The sequence below is a fragment of the Euphorbia lathyris genome, chromosome 5 (assembly GCF_963576675.1).
Source record: "Euphorbia lathyris chromosome 5, ddEupLath1.1, whole genome shotgun sequence".
NCBI classification, from domain to species: Eukaryota; Viridiplantae; Streptophyta; class Magnoliopsida; order Malpighiales; family Euphorbiaceae; genus Euphorbia; species Euphorbia lathyris.
The window spans coordinates 45215218-45238620 of NC_088914.1; the positions used below are offsets into that span (position 1 = coordinate 45215218).

General features: G+C 33.8%; 1 protein-coding gene across 3 annotated transcripts; it reads left to right on the forward strand.

Moving 5' to 3' along the window:
- Positions 1-1311: 1311 nt before the first annotated feature.
- Positions 1312-17405, forward strand: LOC136228973 (zinc finger CCCH domain-containing protein 13). Of its 3 annotated transcripts, none has more exons than XM_066017479.1 (12): positions 1312-1632; positions 1714-1936; positions 3189-3299; positions 3564-3597; positions 9697-9838; positions 9925-9981; positions 10270-10367; positions 10552-10623; positions 11382-11593; positions 16039-16199; positions 16889-17068; positions 17154-17405. In XM_066017479.1, exons 2-12 carry the CDS (start codon positions 1810-1812, stop codon positions 17214-17216), a joined length of 1257 nt encoding a protein of 418 aa, XP_065873551.1. In that variant the 5' UTR covers positions 1312-1632; positions 1714-1809; the 3' UTR covers positions 17217-17405. The 3 variants fall into 3 exon arrangements, with proteins under 3 accessions (XP_065873551.1, XP_065873549.1, XP_065873550.1); XM_066017477.1 differs by having other exon boundaries at positions 1315-1632; positions 16039-16223; XM_066017478.1 differs by having other exon boundaries at positions 1321-1632; positions 16051-16223.
- Positions 17406-23403: the final 5998 nt, after the last annotated feature.

A 23403-nucleotide genomic window follows, 5' to 3' on the forward strand; every position in this document is an offset into this window, starting at 1 on the left:
AACGTTACGAGTAAATATTTAGTGTATTACTAACAAAAAAATATATTTAGTATATTAATAAAAGAGTAAAATATTTTAGACATTTTCAAAGAAATTGTGATTAATTTATAGGTAACAGATTTAGTTTTTTGAAACTGTCTAAATATATGAAACTGATTCAATTTATCAACAAACTGGTTTAGAAGGTCTGACGTGGTTAAATAACAGTCAAATCACAATTTTTTTAAATTGTCTAAAATATTTTACTATGTTATTAATGCACTAAATATTTATTTTGTTAGTAATGCACTAAATATTTTACCGTAACGTTTCAAGCGAAGTGCAGATTTAGCACTAATGTATGAAATTGTGCAAATTTAACACTAACGTTTTCAATGAAGATCAATTTTAACCATACACTACTGAAAAAAATTATTTGACTGTTATTTAGCCACGTCAGACCTTCTAAACCAATTTGTTGATAAATTGAATCAGTTTCATATATTTAGACAGTTTCAAAAAACTAAATCTATTACATATAAATTAATCATAATTTCTTTGAAAATGTCTAAAATATTTTACTTTTTTATTAATATACTAAATATATTTTTTTGTTAGTAATGCACTAAATATTTACTCGTAATGTTTCCAAGTAAAATTAAATTTTAATTTTAATCAAAATTTTATAAAATAAAAATTTAATAACATCATTGTAATATATAATTTTATTTTTATGAAATGATTAATTTAATTTTATTTTTATGAAATGATAAATTAATTTTTCTTATATTTAATTTATAAAATTTAATTTTTATAAAATAATAATAATAAAAATATTAGTTGGGGGCAGTGGCGAAGCCACTGCCCCATTTGTGGACAGGAATCCTTGGATTCCTGTCCACTTTCTCATTCCGGCGTCTATGGCGCCGGAATGAGAAAGAAAAATTAAAAAAAAAATTAAAATTTAACCCTGGTTGGGAAACAGCCCCTTCTAGGGAAAAATTTCCCAACCAGATCTAAGGGGGTAATTTTTTATGAAATTTACCCCAAACAAATGTTTAATCCTTTTATAAGATTATATTAGAATCCGACTCAAAGTCTATAGCGATCTAGAGGTTCACCAACCCTATACTTGGCTAATTAAAAATTCACTTGTTACTTTTATACATATTTACAGAGAGGGAAATAAAATTACCAGATTCTTATGCTTTAAATCATCACGAGTTTCAAGTGCTGTTCCAAAACTTTAAAATATCCTATCTATCTTATGAGGTAGATAGTCAATGTTTAGTAGAATTATTTCGTTTCTTAACTTCTGTTGCTTTTTACTGGGCCTAGTGCGTTCTTTGTCTACCGAAGAGAGAAAAGCATTGGCTTATTTTGTAGACAAGATGAGAAAATATCAAAATAATTAGTATGCGGCTAACAAGACTGAAACTTCAGCTATAAGAACTCCGAAGCGAATGGACTCCGTCTCCTTCCCACCTCTTACCCTGCAAGCCGTGACTCAGTCTGGGACCATCGTTTTGGTTAAAAAAATCCCATAAAAGCGGAATTGGAGATTTCGTTCTAGCAATACTAAATAGGGTTTTCAAGGGATTTCTTTTCTTCCCTTCTTCTATAATTACTCCATACATTATTCTGATAAAAAAGGTTCTCTTTTCTCCCGACTCTGATTTTTTCCTCCTTCCCTTTTCTTCATCTCACAGTCTATAACAATGTTTCATATTGCAGGAATCTTTATATTTACTTTATGGGCAGTACTTCCTCATATTTAGATTAATAGTTTCATCAATCATCACTTTGGAAAATTCGTTATTGTGAGCAAAAATGGTTGAACGGAAGGTCTTCAAGACCAAGTTATGTGTATTATATCAAAAGGGCCACTGCCCTCGTCACAATTGTTCTTTCGCCCATGGAAATGCTGAGCTTCGACAATCCTTCGGCTCTTATAATGGTAAATTAGCTTCTTAATTGATAAGTTTATGTAGGTTTATAGTTTAAATTCTTGATTTGTCCAGCCTTTCTTCTTAATCATATTTATTGGCGATTTTACTTGCAATGCAACAATTATTTTACATTCTCGTCTTGAATTTTGTTTGAATTGTCAATCATTTTTGTTTCATACCCTTTCTCAAGAGTTTTGAAGGTGGCATAATTGGTGTCATTATTGCAGCATCCTCTTATGATTTGTATTTCCCCATCAAGTATGTGCACAATGTGTCCACTATATAGGTCACTGTAATATCCTTGCTGTTTCTGTGTGTGATTCTATTTTACTTTTGTTATTAGTTTAGCTAGTTAATTTATTTATTTATTCAGACACGGTTTCTTAGTTTTATCTTATCTAGAAGTCTATTTACGATAGAAGTTTATTCATCAAATTATTTTGTGTCAAAGAAAGAAATATCCAGATCCAAGCAAATGCCTTCAAAATGTTTATCATATGAGCGTTGTGACTTTCTATTATATAAACAAAGATCAGTTGACAGGGCTAATACTTACGATAGTGCTGGTTTTGGAATTTAGTATGATGATCCTTTTCTCTTTCTCTCTTACCGCATCTTCCAAAATGCAACTTCTTGTTGAAGGATTGGTGTTAGGTTTCTTGGAGTTCAAATTCTTTGATGATATTGAGAACAGAGGCAGTTTTGGTGAAAATCTCAAACATTTTCTTTGATATACCTGGCAATGCAACACTGGAGGATGCAATATTGTCCACATTATATGCTACTTATCCTTGATTGATATTGTGGAGGATTTCTTAAATGAAGATATTATGCAGATATATGGAAGTTGTTTCCTGAAGAAAGCAATCTATTTGCATGTGATGTTGGGTCGTCATTATATCTCAATATGGCAAAAGGAGAATCTGTAGTATTCGTTATGTATTTCCTATCTTATTGCTCAACAAGAAGATGGATTCTGTCAACTATTCTTATTCCATCCTACTGTGGTATTTGAACCGTTCTCCCAGTCTTATATGGTGAAGTTTCTGTTTCTATTCATTACTTGAGAGGATAATTTCATGGCATCTTTGGATTTGGGAACCAGTCACTATTACTGTTCATTATTATGTTACTCTTTATAATCCATGTGATGGTAAGCATAGCCTCGTTATAATTATGGGTTCTCTGCTAGCCATTATGGGAAGATAAAAAGCAATGACCAATCTACTATACTGGAAATTTGTTTCTTTCTTGTTGCAGGTAATCGAGACAGAAGAGGTGGTGACTTGAGAGATAAGCTTGACAGAAGACTCTCTCCACGGCGTAAATATTCTCCTGGAAGAGATACACGAGGTTGGCGCACATTTCCTGGTAAGAAATTGCAGCCTCACAGCTTGGGCACATATTTTACTCAGTCTATTGCTCATTTTAATACTTGACTAGACACTAGCTTAGTTATATGATTGATCTTTTTGATTTTTTTTTATTCTTCATCTCTTTATTTTGATGCAATAATGTAAATCATTAAATCATTGGTAGATTAAAATATATGGGTGTGAGTTTGATTTAATTATGGACTTGTAATCACCTATTTTCTTGACACTTCTTTTTCTTTTTTATCCTTGTGCATTTCAGGATCCAGCCCTTCCAGGTCTTTCCAAAAAACTGGGTAATGAACTCGTCTTTCCTTTCACTATTTAGAGTTTTTTTTTCCTTCCTCAAAAGTCTATGCTATAGGCGTGGGTGTATTAGTTGCGCCATCCTTTAGTGGAAGGGAAGGTGCTCTTAGATCTCTGGTGAATTTCTACAAGAATTTATTGTGTGCAATTACCAAGCCGAATCTTTCTCATTAAGTGGAAGTAGTTAGAATAGGAATTGGGAAAGCACAAGAATTACCGAACAAAGTAATGGGCAAAGTTGCGGACTATGTCGTTTTCTTTAAGATGTTTACGAAACTGCCAGACGCCTTCAGGATAAAAACAACCCATTCGTAATACGAGTTCGTATTGCACAGTACGAACTTCTGTCTACACTTAAATTAACTTAGTCGAATTTTAGAAAGCAAGAAAGAAATTGAGTGATGAAAACAGGAACCCCGCAACTATTTATAGAACCAAAATCAAACAGAGTCTTCACCACACCAACCCCACCCAATCCGGCTCGGATGGCGGCGGCGGTGCGCATGGTGGTCAAGCATTAACTAGGTCCTCACCCTTTCACAAGAGTGAGGTACCCCTTGGGGCACACAAGTATGTAAGGATCCTCTTTATAAATATCACTACGAAGTGATTTCTAAGTATTGTGGGATGCCTTTTAACTCTTCTAAAGCTCTTTTGAAGACAAACACTTGTGGCTTTTTTCATAAATTCAAAGGGCCTAGACGTCTAACCCAATAATCCCCTACTAGAATTTTTAAAAACATTTACGGAGCAGTTACATAAGATCAAGCATAAACAAAGGATGTTTCAAAAAAAAAAAAAAAGCATAAACAAAGGTATCTTTCGATTTGAACCCTTGCCTAGTGAATAGAATTCAGATTATATTAGAGTGACTCGTAGTCTTGAACTCTATTGAACTCTGTCTCTGACATTGTATTATGCCATAACCTTTTCAGAGTGTAGTCTAGTAGCCCGTGCATTTATGGTCATGCGAGTCTATCCGGGTATAATGAATGCTCTAGAGTTTTACCCTAAACTCATTCCACATTCATATAGGTGAGTGTATCAGAAGTACTCCTGTAGCTATGTACTTCACCCCAAAATGGAGTATAGACCTCATTAAGAGTTTCTATTATCTCAACCTAATATCGTTTCAGGAAATTCATGCTTCAAAATGCATGATCTAACTCATATTACATCACAACTTGTTGTTACCCATTGAACCTATATCTTGGGATCTCTAGTCTATAGGTTGGATTACCATTATGTGTAACTTATCACTGTAGGGGCATAAGTCCCATACTCTTTTCGGTATTTTGGACTCTCTCTAGCCAATCCTTTCATCAAAGGGTCGACTAAATTCTCTTCAGAGTGTATATGATCCACTCCAACCATTCCTTTAGAGAGCAGCTCTTTAACAGTGATTTGCTTACGATGTATTTGTCGTTTTTTATCGTTATAATAACGGTTCTGAATCTTAGCAATAGCCGCGGTACTATCATATTGGATCAATAAAGCTGGAATCGGTTTTTCCCATAAGAAGGGAATCTCGACTAACAAACTTATCAACCAACTTGCTTCTTCACTAGCTGTGGCTAGTGCAACAAGTTCTGATTCCATAGTTAATTGAGCTGCAGTAGGCTGTTTCTTGGATTTCCATGACACAACACCACCAGCTATATTAAAAATATAGCCACTAGTTGCCTTGGAGTCATTTGACAGGGTGTTCGAGTCAGCATCACTATATCCTTCAAGGACTGTTGGAAACCTTTGATAATGTAATCCAAGTTTCATGGCCTTTTAAGGGATCTCATGACCCTTTCTATAGTATTCCATTACTTAACACTAGGTCTACTAGTAAATCTGCACAATAATTCCACGACATAACCTTTGTCGGGTCTAGTACAATCAGTGGCATAGCGAAAACTGCCAATTATGCTAGCATATTCTGATTGTCTTACACTCTCCAATGTTAAAAAGTTTTACACTAGGGTCATAAGGTGTGCATGCATGTTTACATTCAAAGTAATTATATTTCTTTAGCATCTTCTCAATATAGTGAGATTGATCTAAAGAAATTCCATATTCAGATCTGGTTATCTTGATGCCAAGTATGACATTTGCTTCTCTTAGATCTTTCATGTCAAAGTTTTTACACAGCATAGACTTCATAGGATTCACAACGTGAATATTAGATTCAAAGATTAGCAAATCATCAACATATAAGCATATAGTAGTGCAAACATTGTTTTCATATTTATAGTAGATGCATTCATCACTTTTATTCACCTTGAAGCCATTTGAAATAATCAGATTCTCAAATTTTTCAAGCCATTGCATAGGTGCTTGTTTTAGGCCATATAAAGACTTATCTAATTTACACATTTTATAGGCTTGGTCAGAAATTACAAACTCTCATGTTGATCCATATAGACCTCTTCTTCTAATTCACCATTCAAAAAGGTAGTTTTAACATTCATTTAATGCACACCAAGATTGTGTACAGAAGCAATACCAATCAAAACACGAATAGTTGTAATTCTAGTAACTGGTGATAGGTGTCAAAGAAATCTACATTTTCTCTTTATCTAAAGTCTTTAGCTACAAGGCGAGCTTTATATTTATCAACTGAACCATCAAGTTTTAGTTTCTTTTTGAGGATCCATTTACAATATATTGGTTTGCAACGTGATGGTAAGTCTACTAAGTGACAAGTTTTGTTTCACTCTAGTGAGTCCATTTCATCATTGATGACTTCTTGCCATAAATCAACATCTAAGGAGGTTAGAGCTTCTTGAAGGGTAAGTGGATCCTCCTTTACTAAGAATACATAAAAATCAGGACCAAAGTCTTTAGGGACTTTAGGTCTCTTACTACTTCTAAGTTCAGGTTCCTCACTTTTCTTATGCACTATAGGTCTAACAATAAACATGTCACTTGATGATGCATCCCCATTATATCTCAAATTAAAAGAAAATCTATCTTCATAAAAATCAGCATCATTTGATTCTAAAATAACATATGCATTCAAATCGTCGAACTGATATGTTTTACTATTCACATCATACTCAATAAACACACATTTGTAAATCCTACTAGAAAGTTTGACTCTCTTACGGTCAGGAATCCTAACATAAGTCAAACAACCCCAAACTCTAAAATAGGACAGGTTTGGTGTTTTATTTTTCAAAATCTCATAAGGAGAGATTTTACTTTTTTGACTTAGAGACTCTATTTAGCACATAGCAAACAATCAATAAAATTTCTCCCCACCAATAGGAAGTAGCATCTGAACTAAGCATTATAGCTACTGCATACTCTTTCAGTGTCTTATTCTTTCTTTCAACCTTTCTATTCATCTCTGGTGAATAAGGTGTAGTAGCTTCATGTATAATTCCATGTGATTTATAAAAGTCAATAAGCATGCTAGAACTGTATTATGTGCCTCTAAGTCCCTTAATTTTCCTATGGCATTGATTTTCTATTTCAACAATGAATAATTTAAACATGAAGAGCTTCACTTTTATTTTTCATCAAATATACAAAAGTAAAATCAGAGCAATCATCAATAAAAGTTACGAAGTAACGTTTATTATTTCTGCTCAATTTTCCATTTAATTCACATATATCAGAATGAATTAAATCTATGAGGTTCAGAATTCCTAATCACAAATTTATGAGGTCTTTTTGTGATTTTTGCCTAACTACAATAATCGCATTTCATAAATTCATTTAAATTCAGTTTGGAATTAGGCCTAAGTTACTCATGTTCTTAATCATACGCTTATTAACATGACAAAAACGAGCATGCCAAACATTAAATATACACAAGGTATAAACAGAACCATTCACTTTATTAATTTCAACATTCAATTTAAACATATCTTCAGTTGCATAACCTTTTCCGAAAACACATTATTTTTTTTCTCACCAGTCATCTGAAATTTGAGGTAGCGGTTGACAACATATTTTTTCAATCCAGCTTCCTCTCTATCATACTTCCCTTGCAAAGCATCCCATATCTCTTTTGCAGACTTTTGTTCAGCATTGTAGTAATCATACATGTTATTTGTCCAATCATTTAGAATGTAGTTCTTGCACAGGAAGTCTCGGTCTCTGATCATTTTTCAGCGGGATGATGTTCTGCTTCAGTAGCATCTTCAGGAGCAGCATACGCATACTTAACAGAGGCAACCTTTTTGGTAGTAAGGTAGAACATTTTTTTCCACCTTCGGAAGTGAGCTCCCTCGAACCAGAATGACTTGTTGATATTAGACAAGCCATTGGTTTGTTCGATAGCCATAGCAGAAGTGAATCGTTTTAAAATGGTTAGAATAGGAACCGGGAAAGCATAAGAATTACCGAACAAAGTAATGGGCAGAGTCATGGACTATGTCACTTTCTTTAAGACGTTCGTGGAACTGTAAGAAAGTGCAAGCAAATTAAATTCCGATCGTCTCCAGGTTAAAACAGCCCACTCGTAATACGAACACAGTACGAACTCGGTCTGATCACACAACTATTTATAGAACAAAAAAGACCAAATCAAATAGAGCTGTTTGGATGGCGGCGAGGCGCGCTTGTGGTGGTCAAGCATCAACTAGGTCCTCACCCTTTCACAAAAGTGGGTATCCTTTGGAGCACACCCAAATGTGTAAGGACCCTCTTTATAAATATCACTACAAAGTGATTTCTAAGCAATATGGGATGCCTTTAACCTATGAAGCACGGAAACGTTCTTGCACCAACGTTTCAACGTTTCCACAAGATGTGGGAAACGGAAACGCCCGGAAACGGAAACGTTTCCGGGCACGTTTCTGTAATTAGAGAAAAATTGAAACGCGTTTCCAGATTTCAGCATCTAAATTCAAACAGATTTTACCTATTGTGTTTCTTAATAGAAACCGAGATTTCTTCTTCTTCTTCTTTGAAGCCTGGTGATTTCTTCTTCTTCGAGTCTGGTCTGGGTTTTCTCTGTTTACATGCAAACTTCTTCTACTTTGAGTCTGGTCTGGGTTGATTTCTCTGTTTACATGCAAACTTCTTCTACTTTGAATCTGGCGATGTCTTCTTCTTCGGGTATGATTTTCTCTGTTTACTGCAACAGAAGAGCAAGGCTCTGGAAGTTCTTGTTATTGTTGTTTTTTTGTTTCTTCTCTGAATGTGTGGTGGGGGATTCTTCTGGAATGTTGTGGTTGCGCTCTTATGTTGTTGTTGGGCTCTATTCTTCTTTTATAAATGTAAGGTTTTGTACTATTTTTTTTTCCTTTTAACATAAAGAATTTAATTTTAAAGATCTGAATGCCAAACTTTTTTATTGTTTTATCAATAATTATTTTATTGTTTATAATTTATTGTTATTTTTATGTGTATTTTATTTTTTAATATCTATAAATATGCCCCTATATTTCTAATATTTACACGTTTCCCTCACGTTTCCGTTTCCTATGTTTTTTAAAAATTCTGTTTCCCCGTTTCCGTGCATCATAGCCTTTAACTCTTCTAAAGCTCTTTTGAAGACAAACATTTGTTGCTTTTTTCATAAATTCATATTGGGCGTAGAGACCTAGCCCAACAGAAGTTGAACACCTATTTTTCCATTGAACTCCAAGCTAGGATTATCTCTTTATGCAAATAACCGTGCAATTTTTCTGATTTTGTTGAATTTGACCTATTCCATGCGTCATGTTTCTTGACCAGGGACAGTTTCTTTGAGTGAACATAATGTGTACAAGTTAAAAAGTATCTTAAATGAAAATGTTTTCAACAATGATGAATTGTTTGCAGTTAGGATTACCAATCAATAAGCCTGGCTATCCTCATTAATGCTACGCAGGGTGAATTTGCATCATTAGTTAGTCTGTAAATATAATCTATTTCTCCCTTCCTGTAATTAGTTGATACAAATTCATTTGAGGCTAACTTTCTGAACTTGATGTGACTTGAGAAAGAGGTCTGCAAATACACAATTTCTAGTTTGCTTGAAGCAAATTTCAAATGTAATAAGCATTTTATTTTATACTCATATGGGATTGACATTGATCTTCTATTTTGTTATGTTATCCATTTGGTACATAAAGTAGGTTTGTAAAATAACTTTTCTTTTGCAGTGACAAGAAACGCAAAAAAAAGGAGCACTTTGATGAACAAAGTGATTTTTCTGGAAGTTTGAGAAGTTCAGATGGCGCAGGAGATCAAGTTAAAAGAAGGAAAAGTGTATCAACTGATTCTCGAATCATTTTAAAGGAGCAGGTTAGAAGATTTTGTTCTACTGAACTCTTAAGTCTTGACATTTTTCACAGTCTACTTTTTTGCTTTTCTGTTTTGGAAATGTGCAGATAAAAGAAGTGCAATCAGAAATTAACGTTCTTGATCAGCAGAAATCTCAATTAAGGGTTAGTTAACTTATTTTTAACGTTATCATTTTCTTTCATTAGTATCCTTTTGCACATTCTTTGAATATTCAAATTTTCTTGTTTACGTGGTGGAATGATGAGAAATATTAGGTTGTATGGTTCTTTGTTTTCTTTCATTTCTACTTATGTCATCGTCTGTTACAAATTATGCTAATACATTTACCTCTTTGAGGTTATTTGATTATGTTGTGTATTAGTGCCTTTTATTTCCTGTACCATTTGAAACCAAGCAAACATTTTAACGTTCAATGGATGTATTTTCTGAAGACCTTAGTAAAAGAAAAGGACGAAGAAACAGATGTTCTTACCTCCAGGATTCAGGAGCTTGATGCTCAATTATCCAAAGAGAAAGAGGAATACAAGAGGTAGTTATGAATGTGATTACATATTTTAACCCATCTGTCAACTAGTATTACCTGTTCTATACTATCTGCAGATGGTAATAACATAGTTTTAACCATTGTCTTTTTCTTTATTTGTCTCGTTGGATCTTTTTGAGTCTCAACAGATGGAAAATTTTCACCTCACGCTTTTTTATTAAAATTGCAGGATTATTTCAAAAATGAAGAAGTTTGTCAAAGCACATAAACGTTATGTGCGGGTCCAAGAGGAATTAAAGAAGTAAGTCTTGTTTTTAACATTTCACTGGTCACTTGTGTAATGTTTTCTTTTTTTGGCTTTTATCGTAGGTTCTGAGTGTTTTGATAATTAAGGGAGTGCTTGGTTTAGTTGTTCGGGATATTGTATATAGTTGTTGTGATCCAAATGACCACCTTTACGTGTTTGGTAACTTTTTCCAGTTAGCAGCTAATAGGTGCTCATTTAAAAAGCTTTATTTAGAGCTTTTCTCATTAGCTGATAGCTACTCAAGCGTTTTAATTTTTTCATTTAGGCCATTTTATCTTTTCAAAAATATCAATTATAAAATCTCTATTTCCAAATCAATACAATATAAAAGAATCATTTATAATACTAAATAATCAATATGTATGAAATAATATTGCTAATAGTTAAGCTAGTTATAATAATATATTTGAATAAAAAACACTTACCCATATATATAAGAATTAATAATTAATATATTTTTGTTTGTTATATGGCATGTTTTAAAAGTTATCATATATATAAAACAATTATTTGTAGTAGAATATATTCATAATGATCATTTACATATTAAAAATAGAAATTTTAGTATTTATATATGTAAGTGATATGTAGCATGCTAAATTAATATACCATATATGACAAATTATACCTTTATAGTATTTAATATTGGAACAGAAACTATTGGTAAACTGTTACCAAACGACACTATTAGTTACTTACACTAGCTATTCAAAAGCGGTGGACTAACCAAGTTTATTCATTGAAACATCTAGGTCACAAGTTCGGCTTCACAAGTTGGGAGATGAGCTTAGTTCTGGAACTAATATAGTTGGTGACAATGAAGAGGATTCAAGTGTAAATATTGTTAGTGATGGAAATCCTGGTTCTCATGCTATCAACTTGAGAAATGGGGCATTCAATAATTCTTCTCTTGTTGAGAATATTGTGCGTGCTAAACATGATGGTGCAGAAGAATTGAGAAAAGGTGATAATTTATTGGACATGCTTTATGGAATTTTTTAACCTTTTGCTTTTGACATGTTTCTTTGTTCATATAAACTAAATGGAGAATGCAATATGAACAATATGGTATCTTTACATAAATCATAGGAAATGCTGCATGGCATCAAAATCTAGTTTTGAGCATATATGATATTTTATTCATAAAATAGATTTGAAAAGCCATCTAAAGCAATATTGCTTGAGTAATTGAAAGGATGGGCATCAAACTGCGGTGTGCATAAGGGGGTGTTTGGTTGCTCCTTTTCCTCCCTCCTGCTGTTTGCTGTTTCACTTTAAAATGGAGAGATTTAGATGTTTGGTTAGACACCTCCTATTTGCCTTTCATGTCTAACAAAGTATCTTTTTATAAAAGCATAGACTTTTTCAAACAAGTAGTTCAACCAATTAAGTTCACAAGGTATAGGTCTCGAGGGAAATGAATTTTGTCGACCAATTTTCAAACACAATCATATGTTTTAAAAGTTGATAAATGGGTGTCTTGAGACTCAATCCGTTGGTAAAAAAAGTCAAAGGGGGTATATTTGTCATTTTTTTTAAATTTCTTTCTCTCTCCTCTCTCCTATATCACCCTCGCCATCTCTCTCTCGTTGTGTCTTCCTCATTCATAAGTTAGAGATTTTGATATTACGGGGTGTTTGTAAGAGGGGATATAGGAGGTGGGATAGGGATAAAGAAAGCGAGATAATTTATCCCATGTTTGTTTAGGAGATAGGAGGGTGAGACAATGGAGGGATAAGCTTCTTATCCCACTAAAGATATACCTAGAGAGGGTGGTATAAGACATGGGGATAATTTAGTTAGATGGAAAAGTCTAATTTGTCCCTAAAATTTTATTATATATTCTATTTGTTGTGTTTTAAAAATTTAGTAGAGTGTTCCAAATATTTCTCAAATTAATTTTAATCTTTGAATTTTTAACATTTCCAAATATTTTTTGATAGATTAAATTTAATTAATTTCATTCCACATTGATATTACAATAATATATGGATCTATTTAAATTTGGATAGGGGTAATATATTACCCCTATTCCCATCCTACATGTCTCTATTCCCATCCTATGTATCAAATATGGGATAATAAGTCATCATATCTTATATTTATCATTATCCCTATCCCCGTAGAATACCAAACGCCCCGTTAAACTTCCGAACACAAATTCCATGAAAACATCACGTTCATAAAAGAAAACTCAGGTTATCAAAGAAGCAAGTTATTGATCAATTTTTCAAAATTCATATACGACAATCAAGTTGGAGATGAAGTAGCCACCTCTTCTTTCCTCTTCCATTCCATCGCTTTCTTCCTCATTTCCTATCCTCCATCACCGTTTCATTCACTATCTTTTCACTTCCATTCCTATTTACATAACTGCCGATTTCCATTACCATTCGCCACTTATTCCGACAAAACCAACTATTCTTCTGTTGCTCGGTGAAGAAATGCCAATAAATCACCGGTACACCTCCATCCAACATGCATAAAAATCCTCCGATTGAAGAGTGACTCTCAACACTTGTTCTTGCGGGCACCAGCTTGCTAGAAATCCCCTTTATTAAATTTCCTCCAACAATTCTGCAGGAACTACTGCAGACTCACTGATCACAAGATCTGGCCTTATTATCCACAAGAATTCCTTGTTGCTATTTGCGAGTCCCCAAGCGAATTCAACTAATTGCTCAGGCGTCATAACTGTTACGCTGCCGAAATTCACATGAACGACAGATTTCTGCTGTTTCAATCGAGCCATTCTAGGCAGCCAGGTTGTTCTTTCCAGAGATTGGTTCTTATATTGTTTATGTCGTTTTCTTCCTTGTGATTCGGAAGAAGAAACTGAAGAGGACTGACAGTGTCACTGCTCTCAACCTCCAGAGTGATGGTTTTTCCAGTCAAGGTCTTCACAAAAAGCTGCATTCCTCCACGGAGACTGAGAACAAGGTGGACGGTGGACTCCTGAATGTTGTATCAGCCAAAGTACGGCCGTCCTCCAGCTGCTTTCCAGCGGAGATCAGCCTCTGCTGGTCTGGAGGGATGCCTTTCTTGTCCTGAATCAAAATATTAGAATCCGTAACTTATGAATGAGGAAGACGCAGATGAGAGAGTGATGGTGAGAGGAGATAGAGAAGAGAGAATAAGGGAGAAGAGAGAAATAAAAAAAGGAAAAGGACAAAAATACCCCTTTGATTTTTTGACCTAAGTTGCCGTTACTAGTTTGGACAGTCCCCATTTGTGAACTTTTAAAACACTGGACTATGTTTGCAAATCGGTATAACCAGGATTTATTTTTGTACTTTTCCATTTTTACTATTTACACATTTCCCTAAGTTTCTGTTTTTTTATATATTTTACAAACATCATTTCCCGGTATCTGATTCCGTTTCAGTGCAACGTAGCTTTTATTTGATATGGATATTGATGTTTTTAAGTTAATCAGTTAAGTTCTAGTCTTTATTGGTCTACTTTTAATTTTTACTTCTGCGGAAGTAATAGTGATATTGTTGCGAAAACAATAATGATATCATCCTCATACTCATTATTGGCTCATTAAATTTCTGGCATGCTCAATTGTGCCAAAATTTCCTTTGTTCTGAAGTATAGAATTAGCATAAGATTCTTAGCATCTTAGATAAATTTCTTTGCAAAACTTTGCAATGCGTCCCCTTTGTTAGTAACAAATGTACCTCTGCCTTCCAAAGAATATTGCATTAGAGCCTACAACTATTGGTCAATCCCACCTTGCGACCTTCATCCCCATTCGAATGAACAAAGTAAACTCCCCAAATTTGGAATGAAGGATGTATAGCAAGTATAATTTTAGCTTAAGAACTTATAGGCAGTGAGTTTTTTACAAGTGGATTATAAAACTACGTGTAAGGATTTGAACTTGGCTGAATAAGTTCAGTTATAATTGATATATTGCAGGCTGAGCAATGCAGTTTTGAGGAAAACGGCAATGGCATTGATCTAATTGGTGGCTAATTATGGAAAAAAAAGAGAATAAATTGACCCTTATTCCTTTAATTTGTGAAGCTTAGTTATTTACTGTGTGCCTTGAAGTTTCAACTCGAGTCTCAACCATGCTTTGGTCTTGGCTCATAGGGGGCATGCGTAAGAAGCATTAAAGTATGTGCCTTAAGTGAGGAACAAGGTCTGAAAAGTGTGCCTTTTGTGTCTATGTTGTTATGCTTATGATTATTTTTGAATTCGGTTCATCAAGTGACGTTTAGAAACGCTTCAAACAAGAAAAATAAAAATGCCATAGACCTACACTCTTAATATCTAGAGAAAGCTAATACTCCTTTAGTATTGGTAGACGAGAACCACATTGGTTTCAACAGAAGTCTATAAAAATGAGAAGCAAAAGTATAGGAAGTGAAAAAAGTTGACTGTGATGGCAAATTAATGCATATTACGCGTTATTATTAACTGTAGTTTTCTTGTGTAAGCTTAGTGGTTTTATATTATGAAGTTTGGTCCTTTTTTTCATTCTGCCTCACCTCTATCAGTTGCATGCCTAGGCCCCTAAGATCCCATGCGGCCTTCAATAACTATATCGTTAATGTGTCAAGATAGTGCTAAAAGAGGGTGAAATTTTTGGTGTACAATCACTGTCCATGAAAAGCATTCCAGGTCCTTGGCGCAACGGTAAACATTGTTGTCGTGTGACTGAGAGGTCACAGGTTCGAGTCTTAGGAGCGCCTCTTGTCAAAAAAAAGTTTGGCAGGGGAAGGCTTGCCCCCAGTACACCCTTGTGGTGGGACCCCTCTCCGGACGCGTAATGCGCCGGGCCGCCATATATATATATATATATGTTCCATTAGAGAAGTATGAAACAATAGAGTTGTAATTGTTGCTGTCACAATTCCATAAAATGCACCGAAGAAGACTTTTATGAATCTGTAAATGGGAGCTTTTTCTGCCAACAAGAATATATTTCACTGGATTTTCTTAATTGCTCATGAAGGCAATCACATCTATGGAATTTATATAATTTCTTAGAGTCTCTGTATCATCTACAAAGTTAATGTCACATGATGTGCTAACCAATCAGTTATTAAGAAGATACTAGGCCTAACTTGAAAGAAGGCCTAATCTCTCTGGTACTTTGAAACTAAGGTATTCTTCAAGAGACAGGATCAGCAATTGATTATCATACATACACGTGAGATTGAAGAATGAAAATAAATATACTTCATAGATGTGGTCTTGCTTTTTCTTAGTTTGTTGATTTCTACTTGTCTGGGTAGCTTTTTGTTTAATCATTTGCTTACAGGTAATTGGTTATTTTGTGATTCCTATGTTTGCAATTATGTCATCTCATTATCATTTCATTACCTTTCTTCTTACTCGTGCCACTTTTTGTCTGCTGTTTTTCTGGCATTTGAGCAAAATTGATCGGTTGTGAAGTTTATCATACAGGCACTAACACACGGGGGAAGACTTCTGGGTGGGACGCACACCCTGATTCATTGAAAGTTAACAAAACAATGGTGATTGTGGACAATGAGAATGATAGACATGAGTCTGTAGGAAATGAAGTCAAACAGAAGAAAGGAAGGAATGTTTCTGTAAGCATCTCTTCTTCAGATAAGGTTTCATCTCCCTTCGCTCTCCCCCATTTCCTTCAAAACAATGTTTACTTTGCATCTTATCTTGAGTGGTTGCTGCTTTCCTGATCTTGCACGGATGAGTTTCATTAGATGTTTTTATTCTTGAACTTTCATCCTATTCCTGACTTCGGGGCTCTACTTAAAATATAAGATTCTTCTGTTAAAAGGAATAAACTGATAAAGTAAGCAACAAGTGATAACAGTTTGGGATATGAAAGGAAAATCAAATTGTTGCCTTTTGGTATTGGTAGATAATGATCTATTTAAGCTCCTCAAAAGCTTGATTTATCATAAAGAGCAATTGCTCAGGTTGAAATTGTTTATATATATATATATATATATATATATATATATATATAATTGTTTCTACGAATGTTGTTAAATTAGTATTTTATCAGGTAAATTGTAAGCTTGAAAGAAAAATGAAAGATTCAAGTTAAGCTTCATTTAGGCTTGAGACAAAAACAAAAACATGAATCAAACTATGTCGTGATTCTTGGTCAAGCTCAGTTTGTAGGAAGGGATTTTGTATGTTGCTTACACAGATCTCTTAATGGATAAAATATGCGAAGGAGCTTTCTAAAAGTTTGATGCTGTGATAGGCTATGCATTAGAATTACTCAAAAGATATTAATCTGATTGTGCAGGTAAAGGGTTCAGTTTTTGGAGTTTTGGCACCGTCAACCAGCATGGCTGCTCATGCGATTAATGAAAGAGTTGAGATAGAGGTGGTTGAAAGTGAAACAGGTTCAGCATATGAAGTGAGGAAGTTGCCATTTCTGCTTCCTCCCCCACCTCCAATCCTGCCGACTAGGACGTACTCACAGGTCAGTTGTGGTATTAATCATATATAGTGTTGTAATTTTGCATTGTTGTGTTTAATGAATTAGTAATATTGTTGGATTGGTTCAGAACAAGGGGAAAGATGAGAATGAGAATGTGGATGTGGAGAAGGAGGATGTTGAGATTGTATGATTCAAAGTAGCAGCCAGCTTAGCTTAGCTTAGCTTAGCTTGTAAGGGAATAAATTTTTTTTTTTTTTTTCGTGCGTGTTTTGGTTTAATGTGAAATAGGTGAGAGCTTCATCTCATGTACATACTTGTAAGTTGTAATGGTATGAATTTGGTAGAGTTGAAATCAAAGGAGAGTATTTTGTTGGTTGGATGATGTGTGGATGAAGTCTAATCCTGTCAGGTAATCTGTATGTTCATTTCATGGCATTAAGCAAAATTATGGTATTTATAAATGAAAAGAATCGATTCTTCAAGGTAAATGCGATGCACTTTTTCATAATTTCAAAATTCTTTCAGCCTTGAATATCTACATATAATACGAGTTGCACGGGACATGTAATTTTGTATAATTTATATAAATAAATAAATTGATATATTTAATTTTGGAATAATTTTATAATATATATATATATATTAAATTAATATATGTTTCAATTAAATTAAATTAATTTTAAAAATAAAAATTGATTAATTTTTTTTTATAGAATTTTAAGTAAAGGTGAATGATTTATTTATTTTTACAAAAGGTGATAATTTGTATTTTTTAATAATTTTAATATACATATAGATTCTTTAAAATAATAATAACAATAAAATAGGAGATTAATTAAGAAATATATTAGAATACAATGAAAATCAAAAAATTAATCGGATACAATAGAATTATAATCCAAAAATTAACCGAATACTAAAATGGGAGTTCACCTATAAGTTCGTGCATATTAGAAATCATTCACCTTCAATAACTGTATCATTGTATTAAAGTATTGTAAATTTATTGAACTTTAATTGTAGCTTTTTCAATGGAATACTAAAACTACTCGGATCTTTTTGCGTAGTTGGTAGTTTTTTTAATAGGATGGCGGAGTACCCTTCGGCTAATCTAACCGTTTTATGATCCTCTAATTTTCTTTTCTTAGAAAGTATGTCCTTCAAGAACTTTGCATAGATATGCATGTTTTCTAATGCTTTTGGAAAAGATATGTTTATATGAAGTTTCTTGAAGATATCTAAGAATTTTAGATATTGTTTGTTTATGCGACCGTTGAGGAAACGATATTTTAACTGATGTTGGTTGCACATTGGGATCGATAAACAAGTGACTTTTAGAAGGATCAGAAGATGAGTTAGAAGTAGGAGGGTCAGAACAACTTACATGTGCCTCGGGGGAAGTACTCGATGAATCATCAGGAGTAGCTCGGCGAGCAGCCTCATCTGCTTTGCGAGCTCGGCGAGCAGCCTCATCTGCTTGGCGAGCAACCTCTGCAGATTCACTTACATGTTTGCCACTTCGTAAGGTAATGGCGTTTACTTATTCCTTCGGGTTAGGCTCTGTGTTGGTCGGAAGATTGACTAAGGGACACTTTGATAGTAGTTTGGTGAGTTGACTCAGTTGAGTTTTCAAACCTTTACAGAAGTTCTCCCTGTTGGCTAAACGCCCCTCCATCCTATATACTAGCTTAAAGGGTTTCTCTTCCATCTTCACCTATTGCCTCTGATGTTACTGCCCCTGAGATGGATGGTGTGGGGGCTGCTGAGTATGTTGTGGTGGCTGGAATCCGGGTGGTCCAGTGTATACCGGATTCTGAGTGGTTGGAGTACAGGTTGTTTTGCTGCCTTATGAAGTTGGCAACCATGTTAGCTTGGTCCGTTGTCAAGGGACATTCAGTACCCGTGTGACTCGTATGGCATATGTTATAGTCGACTGAAGATGTTGGTTTTGCTGCAGCTATGGGCTTCATCACTGCCATCAACTGATCTATCTTCTCCATTAAGGTATCAATTTAGGGATTATAAGGAGTCTCTACAGCAAACATACTCTTTCTTGTTATAGGTTTATCTGCCTGCCAACGAGCACTCCGTTATGCTAGTTCTTAGACTAGCTCGTAGGCGGCTTCTTCATCATTTTTTAATAAGTTTCCACCAGCTATGGAATCTATTGTGGATCGATTTGATGAAGATATATCTCCATAGAAGAAGTCTATTTGCTGCTATTTTGGGTAACCACGATGGGGGTATCTTCTCAACAATTTCCTAAACCTTTCTCATGCTATGAACAACGATTCTTGCTTAAACTGCTGAAATGAACTGATTTCATTGCGAAGATGAGCAATCTTTGATGGTGGAAAGTACTTGAATAAGAAATCTCACATCATAACCTCCCAACTGGTGATTGTACTCGGATTAAGTGAGCAAGGCCATTCAGAAGCATCATCTCTTAGGGAGAAAGGGAAGAGCTTTAGGCGCATGGTCTCCGGCGGTACACCATTTTGCTTGAAAGTTTCACAATGAAGAAGGAACTTGTTTAGATAAGCATTAGGATCTTCATAAGATTCCCCATGAAACTGTCCCGAGTTTTGAAGCATTTGTATCGTTGGTTTGATTTCGAAATTGTTGGAATCTATGGTATGATCAACAATGCTAGATGTGATGGAAGGCCTCAAGGGCTTGAGAAGCTCAAGGATTGAACAATGTTCAGTCATCTGTTAACAAAAAATCAAATTAATATGATACAAAAAAAAAAAAATAGAAAAATAGAAAAAGATAAGATTAGATTAACAGGAATTTGCTAGGAACTTAGGATAGGTATCAAAATTAACTAGTCCCCAACAGCGATGCCAAAAACTTGATAGGAATTAAATCGCATATATCAATTAAGAGCAAGTGGACTTTATTGTAACAAGCAGTAAACGTTCCTAAGAACGACATTGATCCTACAGAGACTAGTTTTCAATTCCCTAACCGTAGTAAAATCCTATGTTAACTAATGAATAAATTATTCGAAGGAATTTATCACTTTTAATTACTAAATTAAACTAGAAAGCAAAGAAATAATATTCGATTGTCTTATGAATGAGTGGAGAGGCTAAGATTTCGGATCCCTGTGTTTAACTACTATGGATTAATTTATGTATTATTGGGGTTTTATGTCCTATAGACAATTATTTTAGGATATAAACATGTTAAATGAATTGTTCTTTTACATCATTAGTTTTAACTACATAAAGGAATTCATCTTTTAAGAATTAATTAAGTCAAATAAAAGAAAATCCCGAAGTTTATTTAAAGTGATTATAAAGTGTTCATACAAGCATGGAGTGAGACCAAACTTTATAATAAACTAATAAACTTAAAACCACCCACCCCACCCCAAGTCAAGTAACATGTTTAAATAAAGATTAACATAATACTGTTGAGACTTGCATGTAATAGTGTCTTCTGTTATGAACAGAGAGATGATCTCATAAGTTTTAGATATGGAGATATCTGGACAGTTACGTGGATCCGGTGAAGGAGTTCATTAGGATTGGAGACCTGACTTGAGATAACAGGATGGATGGATTTATCCTATGTCAACTGTTTATCACATTGGTATTAGTAGGTATAATTAATCATCAGACTCAAAGGAATATTAATTAGTGATTCTGGATTATGGAATGTGATACTTTGACTTTGTTCAAACATGATCCATAACAGGAAGGATCCTGGGGTGTGTGCGGGCAGGCGTTGGCTATCACACAAAGTAATTGCGGAATATTTAATATTTGATTGAGCATTCATCACTCTTGATAAATGGGAGATATATCCATGATCGCTTGTGGAGACTTAACTCTAAATCATTGCAAGGTGATAGATTAAGAGTTGAAATGAAGATTTCACTTAATCTATCTATTCGAAGTTAACTCTACCTGAACAAGTAAAATGAACGTCTCGTTATATGTGACTTGACACTATCCATAGTCACAAGATTCGTTCAAGGATATAGCTGGTGAATGATCGAATTATACTGGGCCTAATACGGAAAGGCCAACGACGGAATCAACGTGTCTTCGTATGGCTATGGGGGAATGTTTACGGTTCTGCTATTCACAGTCTGCGCACTCATTCCGATATACAAAAGGTTGAATGTAATTTTGGAAATTAATTCAATAAATGTATACGGCTTGTAGCAATAAGAACTTAATGGGTCACACATAAGACTTGGAACCAAAAGAGGGCAAGATAGTAATTCTTGAATGGATAATTAAAATGGTTTAATAATGGGGGGCTGGATTTTTGTATATATGTATATATATTATTTTAGTTAATTTAGATAATTATAATTGGATTATAATTGTGGTTAGATTAAGGGAAAAGTATAAAAACAAACCTTGTGGTTACACCTGTTTTCGAACAACACCCATGTGGTTTAAAAGTTTACAAAATGGTACATTGAGGTTCATTCCGTTAGCAAACACATACCAAATTGACTAACGGTGTTAAAAGTCAAAGGGAAAAGAGTTAATTTGGTCCTTATATTTATTTATTTTATAAATTAATCCTATTATTACCTAATTATCACAAAAAACCCCAAAATAAAAAATAAAAATCAATTACACCATCTTCTCCATCTCTCTTTAATTTTTTTAATTTTTTCTTCTTTCTCTCTCCTCTATCTCTCTCATAATTGTTAATTTCTCTCTAAAATCATTGAGTTTCACTCACTTTCACTCCCTTTAGATATATTTCAAGTATCTTAACAAGTTCATCCAAGCAACGTGGTGAATCAACATAATTTTTGAGAATATATGGTAACAAATGGGCTATGAATGCTCGGATATTCCCTAGCCGGACTGATAATGCAATCAAGAATCACTGGCATGTTATAATGGCCAGAAAGCATAGAGAGCAATCTAGCCTTTACAGAAAAAGAAAACCCCCTTCTTCTTTTACTCAAAATCAAAAACAAGAAAATTCATCCCATTAATTTGCAAAATAATGCATCTGAATCAACAACAACCATATCTGATCAATCTAACTCTACTTGCACTGATCTTTCACTTACTCCTCATTCCTCTATCAAACCATCCCCTTTTATTGTAAGGAGAGTCAATATTAGCACTAAAGAAATGGGTATGCGGATTTTGATTCAATTAGTTTTGTTTTATGTTTATGTTGTTGTTATTGTGAAATGGATTGAAAGAGTTTGCAGGTTTATGTGCAGAAAAAGAGATTGGGTCGATGATTGGAGTTATGCAGGACCAATCTGATTCAAATTCAGAGTCAATTGGAAACAACAGGAACATGCTGATCAATCAAAATGAGAGTGAGAAATTCAATGTGGGTTTCATATACTTCCTTGGGGTTGGACTTGAAGCTGAGATTCAGGTTTAATGGCTATAGTGTGCCGTTTCTGATATAATACAGTTAGACACCACAAGTAGAAAAAAAAGAAGATAGTAGAAACAGGCTAGAGAGCTAGGTTGAAACTCAATAATTTTAGAGAGAAATTAACAAATAGGAGAGAGAGATAGGGGAGAGAAAAAGAAAAAAAATTAAAGAGAGATGGAGAAGATAGTGTAATTGATTTTAATTTTTTATTTTGGATTTTTTTTGTAATAATTGGATAATAAGGGGGATTAATTTATAAAATAAATTAATACAAGACCCAAATTAACTCTTTTTCGTTTGACTTTTAACACCGTTAGTCAATTTGGTATGCGTTTGCTAACGGAATGAACCTCAAGCTACCATTTCGCAAACTTTTAAACCACATGAGTGTTGTTTGAAAACAGGTGTAACCACAAGGTTTATTTTTGTACCTTTCCCTTAAATTAATTATAGGATAAATAAGTTAGGGGATTTAATTTGATTACATCTCTAACTAATAATATATATTATTCTATCTAATATATATATATATATTATTATGTATAATTATAATTAGATTATAATTATGGTTAAATTAATTATTGGATAAAATTAGATAGGTGATTTAATTTAATTATATTAATTATTATCCTATCACAAATAAATAATATAAATATTATTTGTATTATATTTAGATATAATTATAGATAATATTAATATTAACTAAATAAGAGTGCTATTTGGAATAGGACTCTAATTAAGTGTTTTAATTTAATCTAGAGTTAAGGTGCAAAAATACCCCTAACGTTTTGGGTCTGGAGCAATTTTACCCCTAACGTCTAAAATGGTGCAATTTTACCCTTAACGTTTGTAGCCAAGAGCAATTTTACCCCTAACGTTGATAAATTGGATCAATTTCAGAAATAATTCATCAAACTGTCTTCTCGGTCATGAATCTTATCATCTACACTTCATATATGCGTCATTTTATCAGTAACAAATCATAAACATATGCTGGG

Coding starts and splice junctions, on each gene's coding strand:
- LOC136228973 (XM_066017477.1), top strand. CDS start 1,810: ATGGTTGAACGGAAGGTCTTCAAGACCAAGTTATGTGTATTATATCAA. Junction 3,598..9,696: donor AGGTCTTTCCAAAAAACTGG/GTAATGAACTCG, acceptor TTTCTTTTGCAG/TGACAAGAAACGCAAAAAAA. Junction 9,839..9,924: donor GAATCATTTTAAAGGAGCAG/GTTAGAAGATTT, acceptor GGAAATGTGCAG/ATAAAAGAAGTGCAATCAGA.